The following is an 18,770-nucleotide window of genomic DNA, read 5'->3' on the forward strand; positions in this document are numbered from 1 at the left end:
ATTGTGACCATGAGTGGAGAGGGAAGGTGCCGTAATTTCTTTTTAAAGTAAATTCTCTGCATTCTCAGTGGTAATACATGGGCACAGGTTTCTATTTATTCATATTCGCAGCATCCATATTTCCTGTTGTCAGTCAGTGCTAAGAAATATAGAAGCTGTGAATGTATCAGTTAAGAGTCTGTAGTTATTTACTGTTGAGCTTATTTTATTATAAAGTTGTCAGACAAAGCTACGGACACACTTCAGTTTACTTTTGTTGGCATGAGACCCCAAACTAAGAAGTTTAATTGCAATAGTAAAACATTGCTCAAGTGTTTTCACAATCAAGTATGTAATAAGTACAAGTGAGCTTTTTAAGGGCCATTGTTTCTTGATTTCCTTGTGTTGTGGGTCAATCTGACCTTGACCACACAACCTGCTCTTTTTTTCACAAATTCTGTCATGTATCTGGGTTCTGATTGATATTTGGAACTTAATAGAAAGGGAATCATTGTGTGACTGCTTATAGATGAAGCACAAATCAGCCACCTGCATTTTGGATCAGTTAGTGAGGTGCTTTACATTGACACTAACTGCAGCTAGTTCTTGAACAAATTGAATGGATGTTGAATGCCATCTTTTTCTTTCTTCTAATGCTGCTGCCTTAAAAGGTGAAGGTAATTGTTGTGAACATTATTTCATTTGGCTTGCTGTTATTGGAAATTAAAAATTTATAATCTTCTTACATTGCTGTACAACTTCTGCTAGATCCTGTTGATCTTTTAACTTTAATGTTAATATTCCTGCCTTTTGTTGCTTTGAAACCATGTCCTAAACACTGCTGGGATCTTCAAGAGGAGAGGAGAAAAACGAATCACTTAATTTGATTTGTGGAGTTGACTTTTATAATTCCTAATGAATGTAAGCACAATATCCATTTGTCTGGAGTGTCTGTAGCAACTCAGAGCTCCCCCTGTTTTGATACAATCTGCACCTGTGGCCTTTTTGAAAAATTTAATATGTGCAGCAGCTGTTTATCACCTACATTCAAACAAATAAAATTGTATATCATGGCAAGATTTACTGCAAAATTAACTGTGGCGATCAGAGACTGGTTTGGAAAATTTATTTCTAGGAAACATTTAGTTCCCTTTTACTGGTTGGCAGCGGGAGAAAGAAAAGTTTGTGATGTGTGTAAATTGAAATTCTGAAAAACAGGCACTATATAGTGCCCAATTTTTTTTATTGTCTGACGTTACTAAGGACTAGGAACCAGAAGGGATTTGGTTTGCTTACTTGTATATGCTGCTACGGACACACTTCAGTTTACTTTTGTTGTCATGAGACACCAAGCTAATAAGGTTAATTCCCTAAGTGCTCCTTGAAGATGGATATTTAGTGAGAAATAAAAACCTATCCTAAGCAAGCTGGGAAAAGACCACAAATGACAAGACTTAGTATGTGAACCAGGATCACAACGGAAGCACAAGATTTTGAACACAAGGGTAAGTGGCAGATCAAGGTCCAGACGGCAGAATCTTGTGCCTAAAAGGAACTGTGAATATTGGAATAGAGATCAAGACATTTATTACTGAAAGTATAGATTCGGTGCTCAGGGGTTTACAAAGAATGTTATGAAATTAAGTGAGATTACAGTAGGATTTGAAGATGAAGTTAATTCACTGAATTGTTCTAATCGGTACGGTGGAACAAACCACTCCAGCCAGCGTAGAGGCGGCATAACATGATCCAAATTGACAAAGACGAGTTCACCAAGAGACCACGGTGCAAAAAATGGAGAGATTAAATGAATTTTGACCACTTTAAATTTAAAGCAATGGGGTATCACAAATTGCTATAGGTCAATGAGGACATTGGCGTGGGGAGAACAGGCCTTTGTATCGGATTGCATCTGTGAAGTAACATTTTCAAGGAGCTACAGAATATATGGAGAAAAATACAGTTCATGTTTCAAGTGAAATATGACTTTTTCTTCATAAGACATATCGGGCTCGATGTTCCCTCTCGTTCCACAGATGCTGCTAAAGCTGCTGAATTTCTCGAGCACTTCCTGTTTTTATTTCAGCATCTGAAAGATTTGCTTTCATGGAATTTTTTATCCTTCATAGTTAGATATTATCAAAATGGATATTTATCCAGCAGGAAAGTTAGTTTAGAGGGACCATGTGGCATGACAAGAGATGTAGATTTCATGAAGGTTTTTAAAGGAGGGTATGAGTGAGGTGAGACAAAGATATCTTGAAGAGGAAGAGATCAATGTAACTGAATCGTTTTAAGAAATTCGAGCAGCTAAAAGTGCTGTTGTCAGTAGTGTGGCAAAGGAAGAGGAAGGCACCAATCCAGAGTGAAAAGAAGAACAGAAGATAGAATTCTAAGAGATAATGGGAACTGCAGATGCTGGAGATTCCAAGATAATAAAATGTGAGGCTGGATGAACACAGCAGGCCAAGCAGCATCTCAGGAGCACAAAAGCTGACGTTTCGGGCCTAGACCCTTCATCAGAGAGGGGGATGGGGGGAGGGAACTGGAATAAATAGGGAGAGAGGGGGAGGCGGACCGAAGATGGAGAGTAAAGAAGATAGGTGGAGAGGGTGTAGGTGGGGAGGTAGGGAGGGGATAGGTCAGTCCAGGGAAGACGGACAGGTCAAGGAGGTGGGATGAGGTTAGTAGGTAGCTGGGGGTGCGGCTGGGGGTGGGAGGAAGGGATGGGTGAGAGGAAGAACCGGTTAGGGAGGCAGAGACAGGTTGGACTGGTTTTGGGATGCAGTGGGTGGGGGGGAAGAGCTGGGCTGGTTGTGTGGTGCAGTGGGGGGAGGGGATGAAAACCAGCCCAGTTCATCCCCTCCCCCCACTGCACCACACAACCAGCCCAGCTCTCCCCCCCCCCCCCCCCCCCCCCCACTGCATCCCAAAACCAGTCCAACCTGTCTCTGCCTCCCTAACCGGTTCTTCCTCTCACCCATCCCTTCCTCCCACCCCAAGCCGCACCCCCAGCTACCTACTAACCTCATCCCACCTCCTTGACCTGTCCGTCTTCCCTGGACTGACCTATCCCCTCCCTACCTCCCCACCTACACCCTCTCCACCTATCTTCTTTACTCTCCATCTTCGGTCCGCCTCCCCCTCTCTCCCTATTTATTCCAGTTCCCTCCCCCCATCCCCCTCTCTGATGACGGGTCTAGGCCCGAAACGTCAGCTTTTGTGCTCCTGAGATGCTGCTTGGCCTGCTGTGTTCATCCAGCCTCACATTTTATTATCATAGAATTCTAAGAGTTGGGGTGTAGAAATGCACAAATTTTAAACCCCGGCTGTCTAAATTGGCTAATCTTAGGAATATTAGTGACACAAATTCTGTACTTAAACACATGCAACCCAAGTGTTCAACTGTAGAAAGAAACACATGCAATTTTTTTCTTTTTTCAACAGTTGCACATTTGCTTCAAGATTCAGTTAAATAACAGCCTCTTGAAAGCGATACCAGAAAGCAACTGATGCCCTTTCACCCAAAGCCAAGTAAGGAATCAGTAGGAGAGGAAGGAAGAATGTGACAGAAATGAAAAAGACTTGAATGTCATGTGAAATGACACCAGTGTCTTGAATAAAATGGACTTATTTGTGTGCTTTAATTAAACTCTCTACAGTCCTTTTCTTTTGACTCAACTTGACCTAATTTATTTCATGTTATTTTCGTTTTTTGAGCAAAATTTGGAGAGCTGCTCATAATCACAGAAGTTACTTTATTTACTCCCAATTTGATATGTTAAGTAAATTGTACTTTGTAGGTTTGCAGACAGTATTAGCCAGCTGGTGCCTTGATATCTATAATGAGCCAAAATGACAAGCAATTCTTCAGGGACTGAGCAAAGTGTGTTTTGTGTTTATCAGAAGAGAATTGATATGTTGAAGAATTTTCTTTTGTTCAAAATGTACTAAAGAGGAAGGTTGACATGAAGGTGGCACATGTTCCTTCACAAATGGTGTGATTATTTTATGAATAGAAGAAGTTTGTCTGTAGATTTTTGAATTTACTGGAAGAATGTTTAATATTAGTCATCACACATTTGGTTCCTCCCTGTACAGCATGCTTTGTCGATATTCAACTGGGCCAGTTTAAAAGTATATTCATATTTAGGAAGGAAGGAAATCTTTAAAACTCCCACAATATGTTGTGTTGGGTTGGGGGTGGGGAACAAAATTAATTATTGTACCACAGTTGCATTTTTGACAGCATATCACAACAGTCCTAATTATCACTTCAAAGCTTCTTCGGCAGCAGCACATAGACTGGCAGATTTTGATATATTTTTGCATTATAAAAGCATCAGCAGACGTAATTTGTTTTTAACGAGAAAGTGCTTTGATATAGGCCTCAATGTTTGCTTGTTGTTGCAGACCAAATATAACACCCATACAGACTTTAATTTTCCGTTCATCTCTGCCACAGTTCTAACTGCATTGGGTAATGAATGCATTGGAAAGAGATGGATGTTTAAGAAAATACAGTGAAGCTTTGTCATTACAAGCATTTATTCTGCTCTTGTCTATTGACCTTTACATTGAACTAAAACAATTTTGCCAGTTTCTAAAAATAAGATCTATTGAAGACAGACTAATCTGGTGCGTTAATTATTCTGTGGATAAATAAATGTTCTAGGCTGAACAGACCTGAAGAGTGTGTAATCTTATGCTCTGTCGTCCTGTCTCCTCTTCTTTCTTTTTCTGCTTTCCCTATTTTGGAGTAAATTAAATCTTGTAACTGCTAACTATGGTGTTATTAGTATAATGCTTTGAGTATCTCTGAAAAACTCTTAATGCTTGTGATAAACAGTATCCAAGAAAACCTGGTATGTGTTGAGTTATTTTCTGTATTCCTAGAATGGTGGGGTGGAGGGGGAATAAACAACCAAGTTTGCCATTTGCAAGCCCTATTCTGCTAGCTATTTAATGTTTAATAGTGAACAAAGATGAGTCTAATCCTCACTTGGTGATGAATTACCCTACAACTAGAATATGCTTAACAAAGTTACTCATTAATTGGCTGTTTTTGAGTTGTATGCTTTTTATAACATCAAAACTCAGTAAAGACAAGGATAGGGGGAGTGGCAGTCGCAAATGAGAGAGCAGTATGTTTTTTGTGGCTTTGGTATTCTCTGCTTCAGAAGGTGATAGTGGCAGGGTCATTAAATATTTTTAAGGTGGAAGTAGTAGATACATTATTGTTAATCAAGGGAATGCAATACTATTGGGAGTAGTTGAAAATGTGGAATTCAAGTCTAAATGGAAATGGACTGGCCAAGAACTTATTAAATGGCTGGGCTGGTGGGGGGCGCGGGAAGTGCAAATGGTCTACTTCTGCTCCTAGTTTGTATATTTCTAGATATGTTTAAAAGAGGGGTGTAGTTCTCAGGGCTCAATTGGATGGATAGTGGAAATTTCAGAGGTACTGTTGAAATCTTGGGCAAAGAGGAAGATCCTGGAGGATTTAGTTTTGTGTGTGGGAGCAAGAAATGACACTTGGTTGGCACATGGCCTTTTGCAACCAAAGTACAGAGTGTTCCAGGTATTTCTGTGAATATTCCTTCCTTAAGCAACACCGCTATTATTTGGTCATTCCTCTCATTGTTTGCAAAATATCTTGTAGTTATAATGGCTGCATGTTTGCCTTTCTAGTACTGAATTTTAAAAATCTTTTCTGACATTTTAATTGAGATTCTACCCAATGGCTGATAAATCTTTAAACAGGAGAAGGAAATGACGAGCCCAAACCAGAGTGATAAAGGGAAGTTTGAAGAAATACTTGTTTGTACAAAGTGTTAATTGAATCTGGAATGCATTAGAAACAGACTATTAAAACTGAACCAGCTACACTGTTTATAAAGGAATTACATAAACATGCCAAGAAAATAATTTTATGAACAAATAAAACATGTATGCAGATTTTATTAGAACTGAATAAATGACTTCAACACGGGTAGCTGAAACAAGCATGATGGGCTGAAAAGCATTTTGTCTTAAAGCATCTGTTTATTTGAGATACACCACAAAAATTGCTCAGCACAAGTGTCTCCAAGGAGGGATGGGATGATAGCCTCTATTGCTGCCCTCTTGTGGCATGCCAATGAGAAGTTAAGTTGAGCTTTCAGATTTTTGATTGTTTATTTACCTTGCTTGTTGATCTCCCCAAGTTTTTACAAAGTTGAGAAAGTGCAATATGTATGTTTAAAAGTCTAGGGATAACTGGATCCAGATAAGGAAAATGGTGTGAGGAAGAGGAAGAAAGCAAAGAAGCAGTTAGGGAAGAAAAGCTTTTGGTTCTCTGCTGAATCTTTGGTTATGAAGTGGGGAATGTGTAGTAGACTTAGGCCCATTTTCTTCTCACTCAGACTAGGAGAAGAGGAAACAGGTAAATGAAAATTTGAGGAGGAACAATGAGAGAAGAGGAAAATGTCTGTGGTGTGACACTAAGCAGATTTATCTTGGCTGATTGGGCTGCATTGGCCAATAATCCATTTTGTTCACCGATGAAATGAGTTACAGGAGGAAAAAGTTAGGAGTTTATTTTGTTGGGTGCAGAGAGTTGTTTTGGAGAGAGGGATGTTGGAATTATTTTGTGCAAGGGTGTGGACTGTTATCAGGAACTGTCATATGACTATGGCATGAAAAAGTCAGGTTTTTTAAAACAACTTCTGTTAAGATTCTGATCCATTTCTAATTAAATCTGCTTTGCAGAGCATTTAACATAACTAGAAGGTTTTGGAGTAGATTTGTAGCTCGGGTTATGGGTGTTGAGGTTGGTTGGCTCGCTGAGTTGGTTTGCTGTTCCACAGACATTTCGTTACCATACTGGTTACCACTGATGTTATCCAGTATGGTAACGAAACACCTGCGGAACAACAAACAGCTTGGCCAGCCAACCAACCTCAACATTTAACATAGCTTCTACTGCTAAATATTTCTCATCCTCTTGCATCTATAACTGCAGTAAAGAAGGGATATTTAAGGACCTGTTGTGGAGCCTTGTCATAATAAACATTTTGCTGTTCCTGCCTGGCAACTCTTTGGATTGATGAAATTAAACCATTTTAAATAATGAAGTAAAAATTGATATGGCAAAGACAAAATAACCTGCATTTTGAGTGAATAAACATGTCATGTACGGGGCTGCATACCCCAAAGGGTATAGATTATCTTTTTCCACTGTTTCCTCTTCCAGAATTTTTTTAATTTAATTTTTGTTTCCTATGGATTTGCTTGTCCTCTTCAAAGAAAACAACTTGTAACACTTAAGCACCGTATTAAAAACACTAGGCTATGTATTTCAGAAGTATTACTTGGATAAATGATTGTCACTATGGCAATCGTAGTCTTTCAGTCAAAACTAGGTTGAGCACATCTGGAAGCAGTCGCACTATCTGGTAACAAATCATACAGTGTAGAGAAATCTTTGTTTCAGTCGCTGCTTCCTATTAAACTAGTTTCTCAGTAGCAAGGAGCTTTAGGCTCCAGTTGTTTCTAGGTGGGGTTGAGGTTGTGATCCTTTCACTCGTTCAGTGTGTTTTTCAAAGCTTTATGACATGCTTCATCTAGAACAGGACCTGGCTGAAAATACTCTTCAGCAGCTGCTTTTAACATTTTCAGGTGCATTCTGTGATTAGTTGACATTCAGCCAAACTTTGCAGTCAAAATTAGTGACATAAATATGTGGATTCTCTAGCATCTTGTGTGGGAGAAAAACCCTGAGTCACCATGAGTTCATTTCATTCATAGAATCCCAACAGTGTGGAAACACTGCCTTTGGCCCAACAAGTCCACACTGACCTTCAGAGCATGCCACCCAGACCCATCTCCCTATAACTCACCAAATCTACACACCCCTGAACATTACAGGCAATTTAGCATGGCCAATCCATGTAGCCTGCACATCTTTGGATTGTTGGGAGGAAAATAAAACTGGAGCACCCAGAGGAAACCCACACAGGCACAGGGAGAATGTCTGTATGGAGTTTGGACAGTCATCCAAGGGTGGAATTGAACCTGGCCCCTGGCGCTGTGAGGCAGCAGTGCTAACCACTGAGCCACCTTTATTGGATCAGAATCTTAACAGAAGTTGTTTTTTAAAAAAAAAACCTGACTTTTTCATGCCATAGTCATATGACTTGAAATCTTATTGGATCATGTGCAGTATTTGGCCATTAGCTTTGTAAAATGTCACCTCTCACTGAGCCATCTTATGAGGTTCATGCAGTTGTTGCTTTAATGTATTAAACTCGGTAGAGAAAATTACAGCTGTGACACTTAACAGGGCAGCAGACAGATATTCATGACATGACTTCAGGATGGTATATTGCCTCCATAGTGGCAGGGTTAAGGAGCAATTGCTGGACATTTTTTTCTTTTAGAAGAGGGTGATCAGATAGGTCATGTCTACATTGGTACTACCCACTTAGCAAGAAAGGATTGTGGCTCTGTGTGAAAGAATTTTTGGAGCTAGATGGAACATTAGTGAGCAGGACCTCCAAAAGAAGTGATCTCCTCCTAATCATCACTTGCTCATTGTACTGGGTGTTATCTAAATAGGAGGATCAGATGGATCTATGTGTGACTAGACAGGTGGTGCAGGAGAGAGAGTTTGATTTCTAGGAAATTGGGATTGGGGTGAAGGCACGTGTACAGTCTGCACGGGTGTTTCTGAGCAGAACTGGGACTCTGTTGACAGGGATGTGACAATTAAAATTGCGAAGTAGACCATATTGGTGAGTTACAAGTGCAGGTTGCCATGTGGTTGGAAATGAGACCTGTCTCAAGAAAGGGCAAGATAATAAAATGAGGCTGGATGAACACAGCAGGCCAAGCAGCATCTCAGGAGCACAAAAGCTGACGTTTCGGGCCTAGACCCTTCATCAGAGAGGGGGATGGGGTGAGGGTTCTGGAATAAATAGGGAGAGAGGGGGAGGCGGACCGAAGATGGAGAGAAAAGAAGATAGGTGGAGAGAGTATAGGTGGGGAGATAGGGAGGGGATAGGTCAGTCCAGGGAAGACGGACAGGTCAAGGAGGTGGGATGAGATTAGTAGGTAGATGGGGGTGCGGCTTGGGGTGGGAAGAAGAGATGGGTGAGAGGAAGAACAGGTTAGGGAGGCAGAGACAGGTTGGACTGGTTTTGGGATGCAGTGGGTGGAGGGGACGAACTGGGCTGGTTTAGGGATGCGGTGGGGGAAGGGGAGATTTTGAAACTGGTGAAGCCCACGTTGATACCATTAGGCTGCAGGGTTCCCAGGCGGAATATGAGTTGCTGTTCCTGCAACCTTCGGGTGGCATCATTGTGGCAGTGCAGGAGGCCCATGATGGACATGTCATCTAAAGAATGGGAGGGGGAGTGGAAATGGTTTGCGACTGGGAGGTGCAGTTGTTTGTTGCGAACTGAGCAGAGGTGTTCTGCAAAGCGGTCCCCAAGCCTCCGCTTGGTTTCCCCAATGTAGAGGAAGCCACACCGGGTACAGTGGATGCAGTATACCACATTGGCAGATGTGCAGGTGAACCTCTGTTTAATGTGGAATGTCATCTTGGGGCCTGGGATAGGGGTGAGGGAGGAGGTGTGGGGGCAAGTGTAGCATTTCCTGCGGTTGCAGGGGAAGGTGCCGGGTGTGGTGGGGTTGGAGGGCAGTGTGGAGCAAACAAGGGAGTCACGGAGAGAGTAGTCTCTCCGGAGAGCAGACAGGGGTGGGGATGGAAAAATGTCTTGGGTGGTGGGGTCGGATTGTAGATGGCGGAAGTGTCGGAGGATGATGCGTTGTATCCAGAGGTTGGTGGTGTGGTGTGTGAGAACGAGGGGGATCCTCTTGGGGCGGTTGTGGCGGGGGCGGGGTGTGAGGCATGTGTTGTGGGAAATACGGGAGACGCGGTCAAGGGCGTTCTCGATCACTGTGGGGGGAAAGTTGCGGTCCTTGAAGAACTTGGACATCTGGGATGTGCAGGAGTGGAATGTCTTGTCGTGGGAGCAGATGAGGCGGAGGAATTGGGAATAGGGGATGGAATTTTTGCAGGAGGGTGGGTGGGAGGAGGTGTATTCTAGGTAGCTGTGGGAGTCGGTGGGCTTGAAATAGACATCAGTTACAAGCTGGTTGCCTGAGATGGAGACTGAGAGGTCCAGGAAGGTGAGGGATGTGCTGGAGATGGCCTAGGTGAACTGAAGGTTGGGGTGGAAGGTGTTGGTGAAGTGGATGAACTGTTCGAGCTCCTCTGGGGAGCAAGAGGCAGCGCCGATACAGTCATCAATGTACCGGAGGAAGAGGTGGGGTTTGGGGCCTGTGTAGCTGCGGAAGAGGGACTGTTCCACATAACCTACAAAGAAGCAGGCATAGCTGGGGCCCATGCAGGTGCCCATGGCCAGTCTGTAGGAAGTGGGAATTATCTTGGATTCTCCAGCATCTGCAGTTCCCATTATCTCAAGAAAGGGCAAAGTGACTTAAGTATTCCTGGATACAAGCTGTTCAGAAAAGATTAGAAGGAAGTAAAGGTAGTGGGTTGGCAATATTGCCTCTCTCCAGCAGAGCAATGCTTAACCAATGTCCCAGAGCATTCAAAGACATAATTGATTTGGCTAAAGTTGAGACGTGAACAGAGTGTAATCATGTTGTTTGGTGTAGTCTGAGCCACCAACTACTGGGGGAGCGTAGAGGATCAAATTTACGAGGAAGTTACAGAAAGACGAACACTATATAATGGTTAAAAGTGAGGACTTTACACTATTTTTGCAGGCTATATTTGTACAATTAAAGGTCAAAGTGGGTTTTGTCCCTGGATTGTGTTCAGAAGAAGTTTGTAAAGCAATATGTTTCAACTTGGAAAGGAAGCAATGCTAGACTCCCTTTTTGGCATCGAACTGGGCCAAGTAAGTCAAATATCATTTGACGAACATTTAGGGCACAGGGTCATAATATGATCAGGTTTAGGATGATGGTGGAAAAGCACATGAGTAATACAAAATATGAATAATTAACTGAATGAAAGCCAACTACAATGGATCAAGAATGCAGCTGCACAGATTGGCTCCAGTCAAAGGTTTATGAGAAGAACCAGCAACTGAATAACTCTTCAAAAAAACGTTTGGGCACTGTCAACATTCCCTTGAACAGGAAAATGTAGGGCAAACAATTTTAGATCTACCTGAATGAAAAAGGCAGTAGAAATTGAGATGTGCTTGTGGCATTTGTTCGTTAGAAAATATGGCTAAGAGCTAAGGTGAATGCAGAAGGTTCAGAGGAGAGGAGTAAAGCAAATAAGAGGACAAATGGGGGTAATGAAAATGTTTTACATATAACAACATAAAAAGGAATCCCAAAGTTGTCTTTAAGCACATAGGAAAGGGGTGATACAGTCGTAATGCTCGTAGACTGGTAACTAAGCATCAAAATAATAATCTGGGGATATGGCTTCAAACCCAATTTTGACAGGTTGTGAAATTTTTAATTCAATAACAATCTGAAATGAAACAAAAGCTGGTCTAATTGTGGCTATGTGGGCAGTATTGGTTGTCATAACATTATATCTGGGTCACTAATGTCTTTTTTGGTAATTCTATGGTTTTAAGAGGTATATTTTATCCTGATATTGTTTCATGAAGAGAGGTTGAGATAGAGGTGCCAAGCATCTGTTCCAAGCCAAGAAAATAAACAGCTGTGACACCTTGGGGTTTCTTTTAAAGTTGGAACAGTAGAAGCAGCCTGAATGGGTAGGGTCAAGCTCCCACAGAACCAGGATTTTAGTTCAACTTTCAGTCGTGGTTGGGCTTGTGAAAGCTGCTGAGCCTTTCCTGCTAAAGCAGAACACTTGATTTCCTTTGTTCTTGCGCATGCTCACCCTTGGTATCGCTCGCTCTCTGGTGCCCACCCACCTGCCCGCCCTCTATTTTACTGAATTTGCCTTTGCCAAGCATGTGTTTATGGAATGTTACTATCTTGATATAGCTATTTAGTGGTAGTTTACATAATATATTTTCTTAAGTGCTTTGACAGTTACAATTTAAGCTAATTCTGATTTTTGTCTGTACTTTAACTGGCTTCAAACCTGGTAGTCTCACCAATCGAATTGCATCCGCAATACAGTATCTTATACTTGCCTTTTAAAGTGAGAAAAGGTTGGGGTACAGGCTGTTTTCTTTAATATATTTTTGAGGGTGTTTGGTCTGGTCCATAACACCTTTTTAGGGAAGAAAGTCTGCAATCGTTTTAATGGTCTGGCCTGCATGGGATTCCAGGCCGTAGAGCAATGTGATTGACCGACTGTTTGACTCTTTAATTAGGGATGAGCGCTAAATGACCCAGCTGATGTCTACCACATCGCAAAAATTAATATTTAAAAAAAATAACTCTGGCGTAAGGATGACAGGAGGAGTATCGGGGCTGATTTAGTGACTATAATGAAAATTTACCCATGGAAGGAGGAAATATGGCTTAAATGTGAAATTAATACATTGCATCTGTCTTATGAAGGAAGAAGATACTTATCCAGTCCATAAAGGACATTCTGGCAATAGACATCTTCAAAAATTGATAAGGTGGTAATTTTGGATAGATTGTGTGCCTAAAGTTGACAATGTTCTTGGACTAGATCAGATGCATTCAAGGAGTGTGTCTTGGAGTCCTATTGCATGGAGACAGACCAGGTATCCCAAACAGAACTAGTCCCAATTGCCTGCGTTTTGTCCATATCTTTCTAAATCTTTCCTTTTTATGTACCCCTGCCCAAATGTCTTCTAAATGTTGTTGCAACTATGTTATATCCCTTATAAATCTTTTCCCTTTCATCTTTAAATCTATTGGATTCCCATATCCTAAGAAAGAGACTTTGACTATTCACCTTTATCTGTGTTCCTCATGATTTTATAAAACTGTATCAGGTCACCCACCAGCCTCCTAAGCTCCAGGGAAAAGAAGCCAGAGTCAATCCATCTCCTATTTATAGCTCAAATCCTCCAATCCTGGCAATACCCTTGTAAATTGTTTTTGCACCCTTTCTAGTTTAACAACATCCTTCCTATGGCACTAGAATTGAATGCGGAAGTACAAAAGTGGCCTCACCAGTGTCTTGTACAGCCACAACATACCATTCCAACTCCTGTAGTCAAAGCTGTGATTAATGAAGGCAAGCATGCCAAACGCCACCTTCACCACCCTATCTACACATGACACCGCTTTCCAGGAACTATGAACCGGTGCCCCCAGGTCCCTCTGTTTCTGCAACATTCATTGGGGTCCTGCCGTTAATGTATAAGTCCTTTATTGAAGGACAGTAATATGCGTCTATAAAATATACATACGTGATCCAGGCCTTGGTTCACAGGGAAGAATTTCAAATTTCTATTGAAACAAAATTTGCATGTATTGTGAACTGAGGGTGGGAGTATAGAACTGCAAAAGGGCATTAGCACCTTAATGGTGTGGGAAGGTAAGTGGCAGGTGATACTTGATGTGGAGAAGTGTGAAGTACCCTTTAGTAGAAAGAATATGGAAAGACAGTATAAGATAAAGGGTACTACTCAAATGTGTGCAAGATCAGAGATCTGGATGTATACGTGGATGAGAGGAGACCCTTTTGGTGCAGTAGTACATCCCTATCTCTGTTCTAGAAGGCCCAGATTCAAGTCCCACCTGATTACATAGATATATCATGTATGATCAGGTTGGTTTTTAAAAATAAGTGTATGCATGTGTTATTCAAAGCGGCAGGACTGGTGGAAAGGGAAATTAATAAAATGTACAGAATTCCAGGCTTTATTATTAACAAGGGCCTATAATATCCGAATGAGGCAGTAATGCTAAACCTGTGTGACATTAGTTAGATCTCAGTGTTGGTTACAGTTCTGACTTCCACACTTCAGGAAGGACATGAGAGAATAATTTGGAAGGGATGCAGAAGAGGTTTACGAGAATTGGTTTTGGAGATGTAAGACCCCCATCATGAGGATAATTAGAGAAGTTGGGATGTTTCCCTTGACTTTGATAAGACTAAGAGGTGATTTGAATGGTTGTTTTAAAAATCAAGAGGATCTGGCCCTGGATGGGAGAAATTGTTGCCAATTATGTAAGGATTCGAAATTCAAGGGCGTAAGTTTCAGGCAACTTGCACAAAGAAACAAAGGTGACGTGAGAAAAGCTCCTTCACGCCACATGTAGTCAGCATGTAGCTGGAACTGTGGTGGAGACATATTCAATCAAGATTTTCAAGATGGCAGTAGATTACTTAATAAAAACAGTGTGTAAGGTGACAAGGCAAAATGCGGGAGAATGTTCATTTGAAAAGTTAGCAAAAACACTGGTCAAATAGCCTGCTGCACTGTAATAATTCATAATTTCCTTTTTAACTTTGAACTTTGTATTTATCCTGGTTCTTGTTTGTATTATCAACTTGATATCTGTCATATGCACCCTTTTTCTGCTTAACATTGCTTGCTGTCTATCTCTTTCATCATGCAAGGTGTTCTGACCTTTCTCACCTTGTCAGAATGCATTGAGACAGTATCTGGAGCAGTCCATTTTTATACTTGCCAGATTTTGATTTCAGTTAACTGACAGATTCATCCTCCCTGCACTGAAACTGGCACATCTCTAGTTTAATGTTTTTAAACTCTACATTCAAACACAGCATAGATAACAAATACCATAATCACTGTCTGATTTTTCTTTTCCCCCTCCTCCCCAAATGTTGCTGTGCAGACAATTTGATCCTCTTGACCTCCCTCAGCAACCTTATTTCCCCACAAGCAGATCCAGAACTGTCTCCTTCCTGCTGGGCCAGAAACATACTAATCTGAAAAATTAATGTTTTCTCCCTGTTTTTCTTTTTATTGTATTACTACCCTAATGCATTTTAAAATAATTACATTCCTTATTCACATTTGCGAAGGTCGATTTACATTTATGGCATTTACTTCAAGTTGTTGATTTGTATCTCATTAAAAATAATTCCAATCACCTTACCAAACCCAGGATGAAAGGTGTTTAAATTTTTGATTTGTTTTGCACAAGCAATTTTTATTTGGGTACATAAAATGTTTTTCCTTTTTAATATCTTGCAGGAGGCTGACAGTGGAGAAGAAGAACGCAGATCCCAACCACGCAGGTAAGAGATGGCACTTAATTTTCTAAGCAGTGTCTATCTTACAAAGATTTGCTTTTCTTAAAAAAAAAAAGGGTGCATAACATTTGCTTTAAAAGCACGTTGGTTTTTTTTGGAAATAAGTGTAGAAATATGACTTCAAAAACCATTAATCCAAGAATTAATCTGTGATGCAAGTGCCCCACTCTGGTAAGAATCATTGCTGAAATGCCAGCTTTGGAACTTATTTAGAAGATATCCTTAGAAGTATTAAACAGTTTAAAAAAAGTGCAAGTATTAACTTGAAGTGATTATTTTGGTGACAGTGAATTTTTAAAAAAATTGCTAACTCTGGTATCAGTGCAGCTTTGTATCAGACAATAAACAGCTTGCATTTGCAAAGTTTTGACATGGGAAGAAAAAGCTCTGCTATTGCATTTGCTATCCTGTGCACGCTGATGTCCTCTGATACACTTTCCCTCTCTTCTTACACAATCGTGTGATATGTGAGTTCCCTGTCTTGAACTTGTGCGAGCCCTATGCCACCCACCCAGCCATGTGCTCATTCTGTCTCTGTCTCTCTCACAATCTCTCTTTCCCTCTCCTGCGTGTATTTTCTGCCTGAGATATCATACTTTGGAATGTGGTGAAAATAGAAATGATAGACCTAGCTTCTCCTTACCCTGTGAAACAGAAAACGAAAAGAACAGAATTAGAACTGATACTTGGATGTAGTCTGGTACCATTGGCTTTAACCCACGATCCACACTGACTGTGCACTACAAAGTGAAGTCCACCAGATGGTGCCTAGGTACGTGCAACTTCTTAAAGAAGAAAAATCCCAGCATTGTGTTTTACACAGAGAAAATGACTGCTAACCATTGACAAAAATCATTAATTCTGTTGGCAGGTTTTCTGTTAATTAATTAATGCAATGATAACAAGCATCTCTTCCAAGTGCTGTATCTAGTGACATTATTGCTATCAATTCTGCCCAAATATCATGACTTAGATGCAACTTCAATTACACGTTCTTAGAAGGCAGGAGAGTGATTGTAGTGGAGTTACTTCTTGATTTGATTCAAGCTTTATTGTCAGTACAAGTGTACAGTGAAAAGTGTTCAATGTCCCTAAACAACGTGCCACCTTAGGCACAAAGTACCTAGGTACAAAACTTAAGTACAAACAATAACGTAGAGAAGCAAGGTTAAAAGTAAAACATGACCTTGTTCTTAGTATAAGTAGAGAAATAAATTTGGAAGTGACCGTTATTGTCCTTCCTAGTAGTAATTGGGAAAATAAGGTATAAAGGTAAAAGTTCGACAATCTTAAGTGCATTCCCTCAAGAACTCAGTCCCGTCTGCTTTGGCTGGGTATCCTTGGGCTTCCTGCTGTTGATGCAGCAGATGTTTGGGGACCAACACTATGTCATTGAGCAATGGGTCTGTCACAAGTTCAAATGTTGGTTATATTGTTGATTATTGTCTATTATTCTGTTGTGACATTATGTCAAAGATGTCCTAACAGGACCTAGCTGCTAGGCCTCTTCTTGCACCTGGCACATTCCATTGTAGCTTAATATTAGGAGAGACATCACCACAGCTCCAAACTCAGGCCTTTGGTTATTTTTGTGTACCACAGCAACATGCATTTAAGACCGTGAAACATCTCAAGGCACTTAATTGAACTGTATTAAACAAACTTTGACACTGAGCCACATTTAACACAAGACAAAAATAGGACTAGGCCTTTTGAACCTTTGAAGCTGCTTCATCATTCAGTTGGAACGTAGCTGGCATGATATGGCTTTAACTCCATTTTTTCAGCCCACGGTAATTTTTGATTTTTTTTTGATCGCGTCTGTCTAGCTCTGCCTTAAAAATGTTCAGTGACCCAGTATCAAGGGTCGAAGGGCCTGTTCTGCGCTGTATTGTCTCCACTACTGTCTGGGTAGTTATGACCAAAGATTAACAAACCTCTGCGAGAAGAACATTCTCTTTTGGTGGCCTCTAGAGGTTACATTATGGAAATAGGAGGTAATAGCCTAATGGTATTATCGCTGGACTATTCCTCCAGAAACCCAGATAACATTCTGGGCACCTGGGTTCAAATCCTGCAGCAGCAGAGTTTGAATTCAACAAATATCTGTAATTAAGAGTCTCATGATGACTGTGACTCCATTTTCAATTGTAGGAAAATCCTATCTGGCTCACAAATGTCTTTTAGGAAAGGAAACTGCCATCTTTGCCTGGTTTGGCCTACATGTGACTCCAGAACCGCAGCAATGTGGATGACCCTCAACTGTCCTCTGGGCAATTAGGGATGGGCAATATATGCTGCCTAGCTGGAGATGCCTTCATCCCATGAACGAATAAAGAAACAAAGAGAAGTCTTAGAATGGAATTGAGCAAGGTCAATAACATGCATCTGGACAATGGGAAAGATATTCTAAGAGGATGCAGTAATAAGCAATGACATAGGCAGGTTGACAAGATTGTAAAAGAATACTTTATCATGGCCATAATAACATAGGATATCAATTGTGACTTTGAGAGCCATTTTAATAGTCTGGTAGAAGTGTAAACCTGATTGGAGTAGTTCAAACAGCCCATTGCAAAAATTGAGAGCAGATTTGGGAGACATCATTAAAGTAGTAAGAACTTACAAGGGAAAAGGGAATTGAAGATGACGTGGGAGTTTACAAGGATAATAGGTTTCGAAGGTAAGCTGTCTTTGAGAAGAGAGGTTTATGATAGTAGATCTAGAGGGAAGGGGAGGGGAAAACCAGCTATTCACATAGGGGCTAGCATAGTAAGTTGGATGATCTGTGGTTGAGGGGAATATATTTGAGAGGCTCAGAAGTGGTATTTGTGGACAAGATGAACCAGGAGCACGCATGAATGGAAACAGAAACTAGAAAATATTTAAGTACGAGACAAAGGCAAAGTGAACTGCAGGGTAAGGTTGGCCCTGCTTTGCAAACTAATCAAAGAATGTGAGTTTTTGATAGTGTTTTGCTATTTGGAGTTGGCCAGATTGGAAAGAGTCTAGTCCCTAATTATTCAGCATCATTTAAACTGCCCCCTGCCTTGTTTCTGTTAGTTAAGGGGTATACTTTTCCCCCTCATTCTGTATATTAAGGTTATGAAAGAAGGAAGTGTGGAGCTGGATTGCATATTTTTTTGTGAACAGGTTGAAGCATGAAGCAGAATGTGGAGACATAGGATCTATGTTCTGCAAAAGATGTTCCTTGCAACAGGATTTTTTTTCTTTATTCACTCGTGAGGGCATGAGTGTTGCCGGCTGGGCTTGCATTTATTATTGCCTGTCCTTAAAAGTTATTGCTTGAAACAAAGTATTTTTGTTGGTGCTTATAAAACAGTGATCACCAGTTCACAGGACCATGTTGTTGCTGTTTCAGTAACATTAATGTAAATTATTACTACCAATTTGGTATTTATCCAAAATGAACGGCAAGCAAAGATTTACAAGGTAAGAATAGGTACAAAATAGGAATATTTCACTCCTGTGTCCTGACGCTTGAGGACAAAGTACATTGTTGTAACCCAATCAGCCCTTTCATTTTGACATTTGAAGCTAATTTATATGTGCAAATATAGAGTGGTAGTAAAACTGAGAAAACAATACCTTACTTGAATAAGAGTCTGAATAGGGT

At 40.8% G+C, this 18,770-nt stretch overlaps 1 protein-coding gene across 1 annotated transcript in view; it reads left to right on the forward strand.

Moving 5' to 3' along the window:
* The window catches only part of ssh2a (slingshot protein phosphatase 2a), a 148,864-nt gene that overhangs the window by 24,871 nt on the left and 105,223 nt on the right, over window positions 1-18,770 (forward strand). Inside the window, exon 2 of the mRNA XM_048556976.2 lies at window positions 15,075-15,118. Coding sequence (XP_048412933.2) covers window positions 15,075-15,118 — 44 coding nt within the window. The remainder of the gene's footprint in view (window positions 1-15,074; window positions 15,119-18,770) is intronic.

Source organism: Stegostoma tigrinum, chromosome 27 (genome assembly GCF_030684315.1).
Source record: "Stegostoma tigrinum isolate sSteTig4 chromosome 27, sSteTig4.hap1, whole genome shotgun sequence".
Classification (NCBI taxonomy): Eukaryota; Metazoa; Chordata; class Chondrichthyes; order Orectolobiformes; family Stegostomatidae; genus Stegostoma; species Stegostoma tigrinum.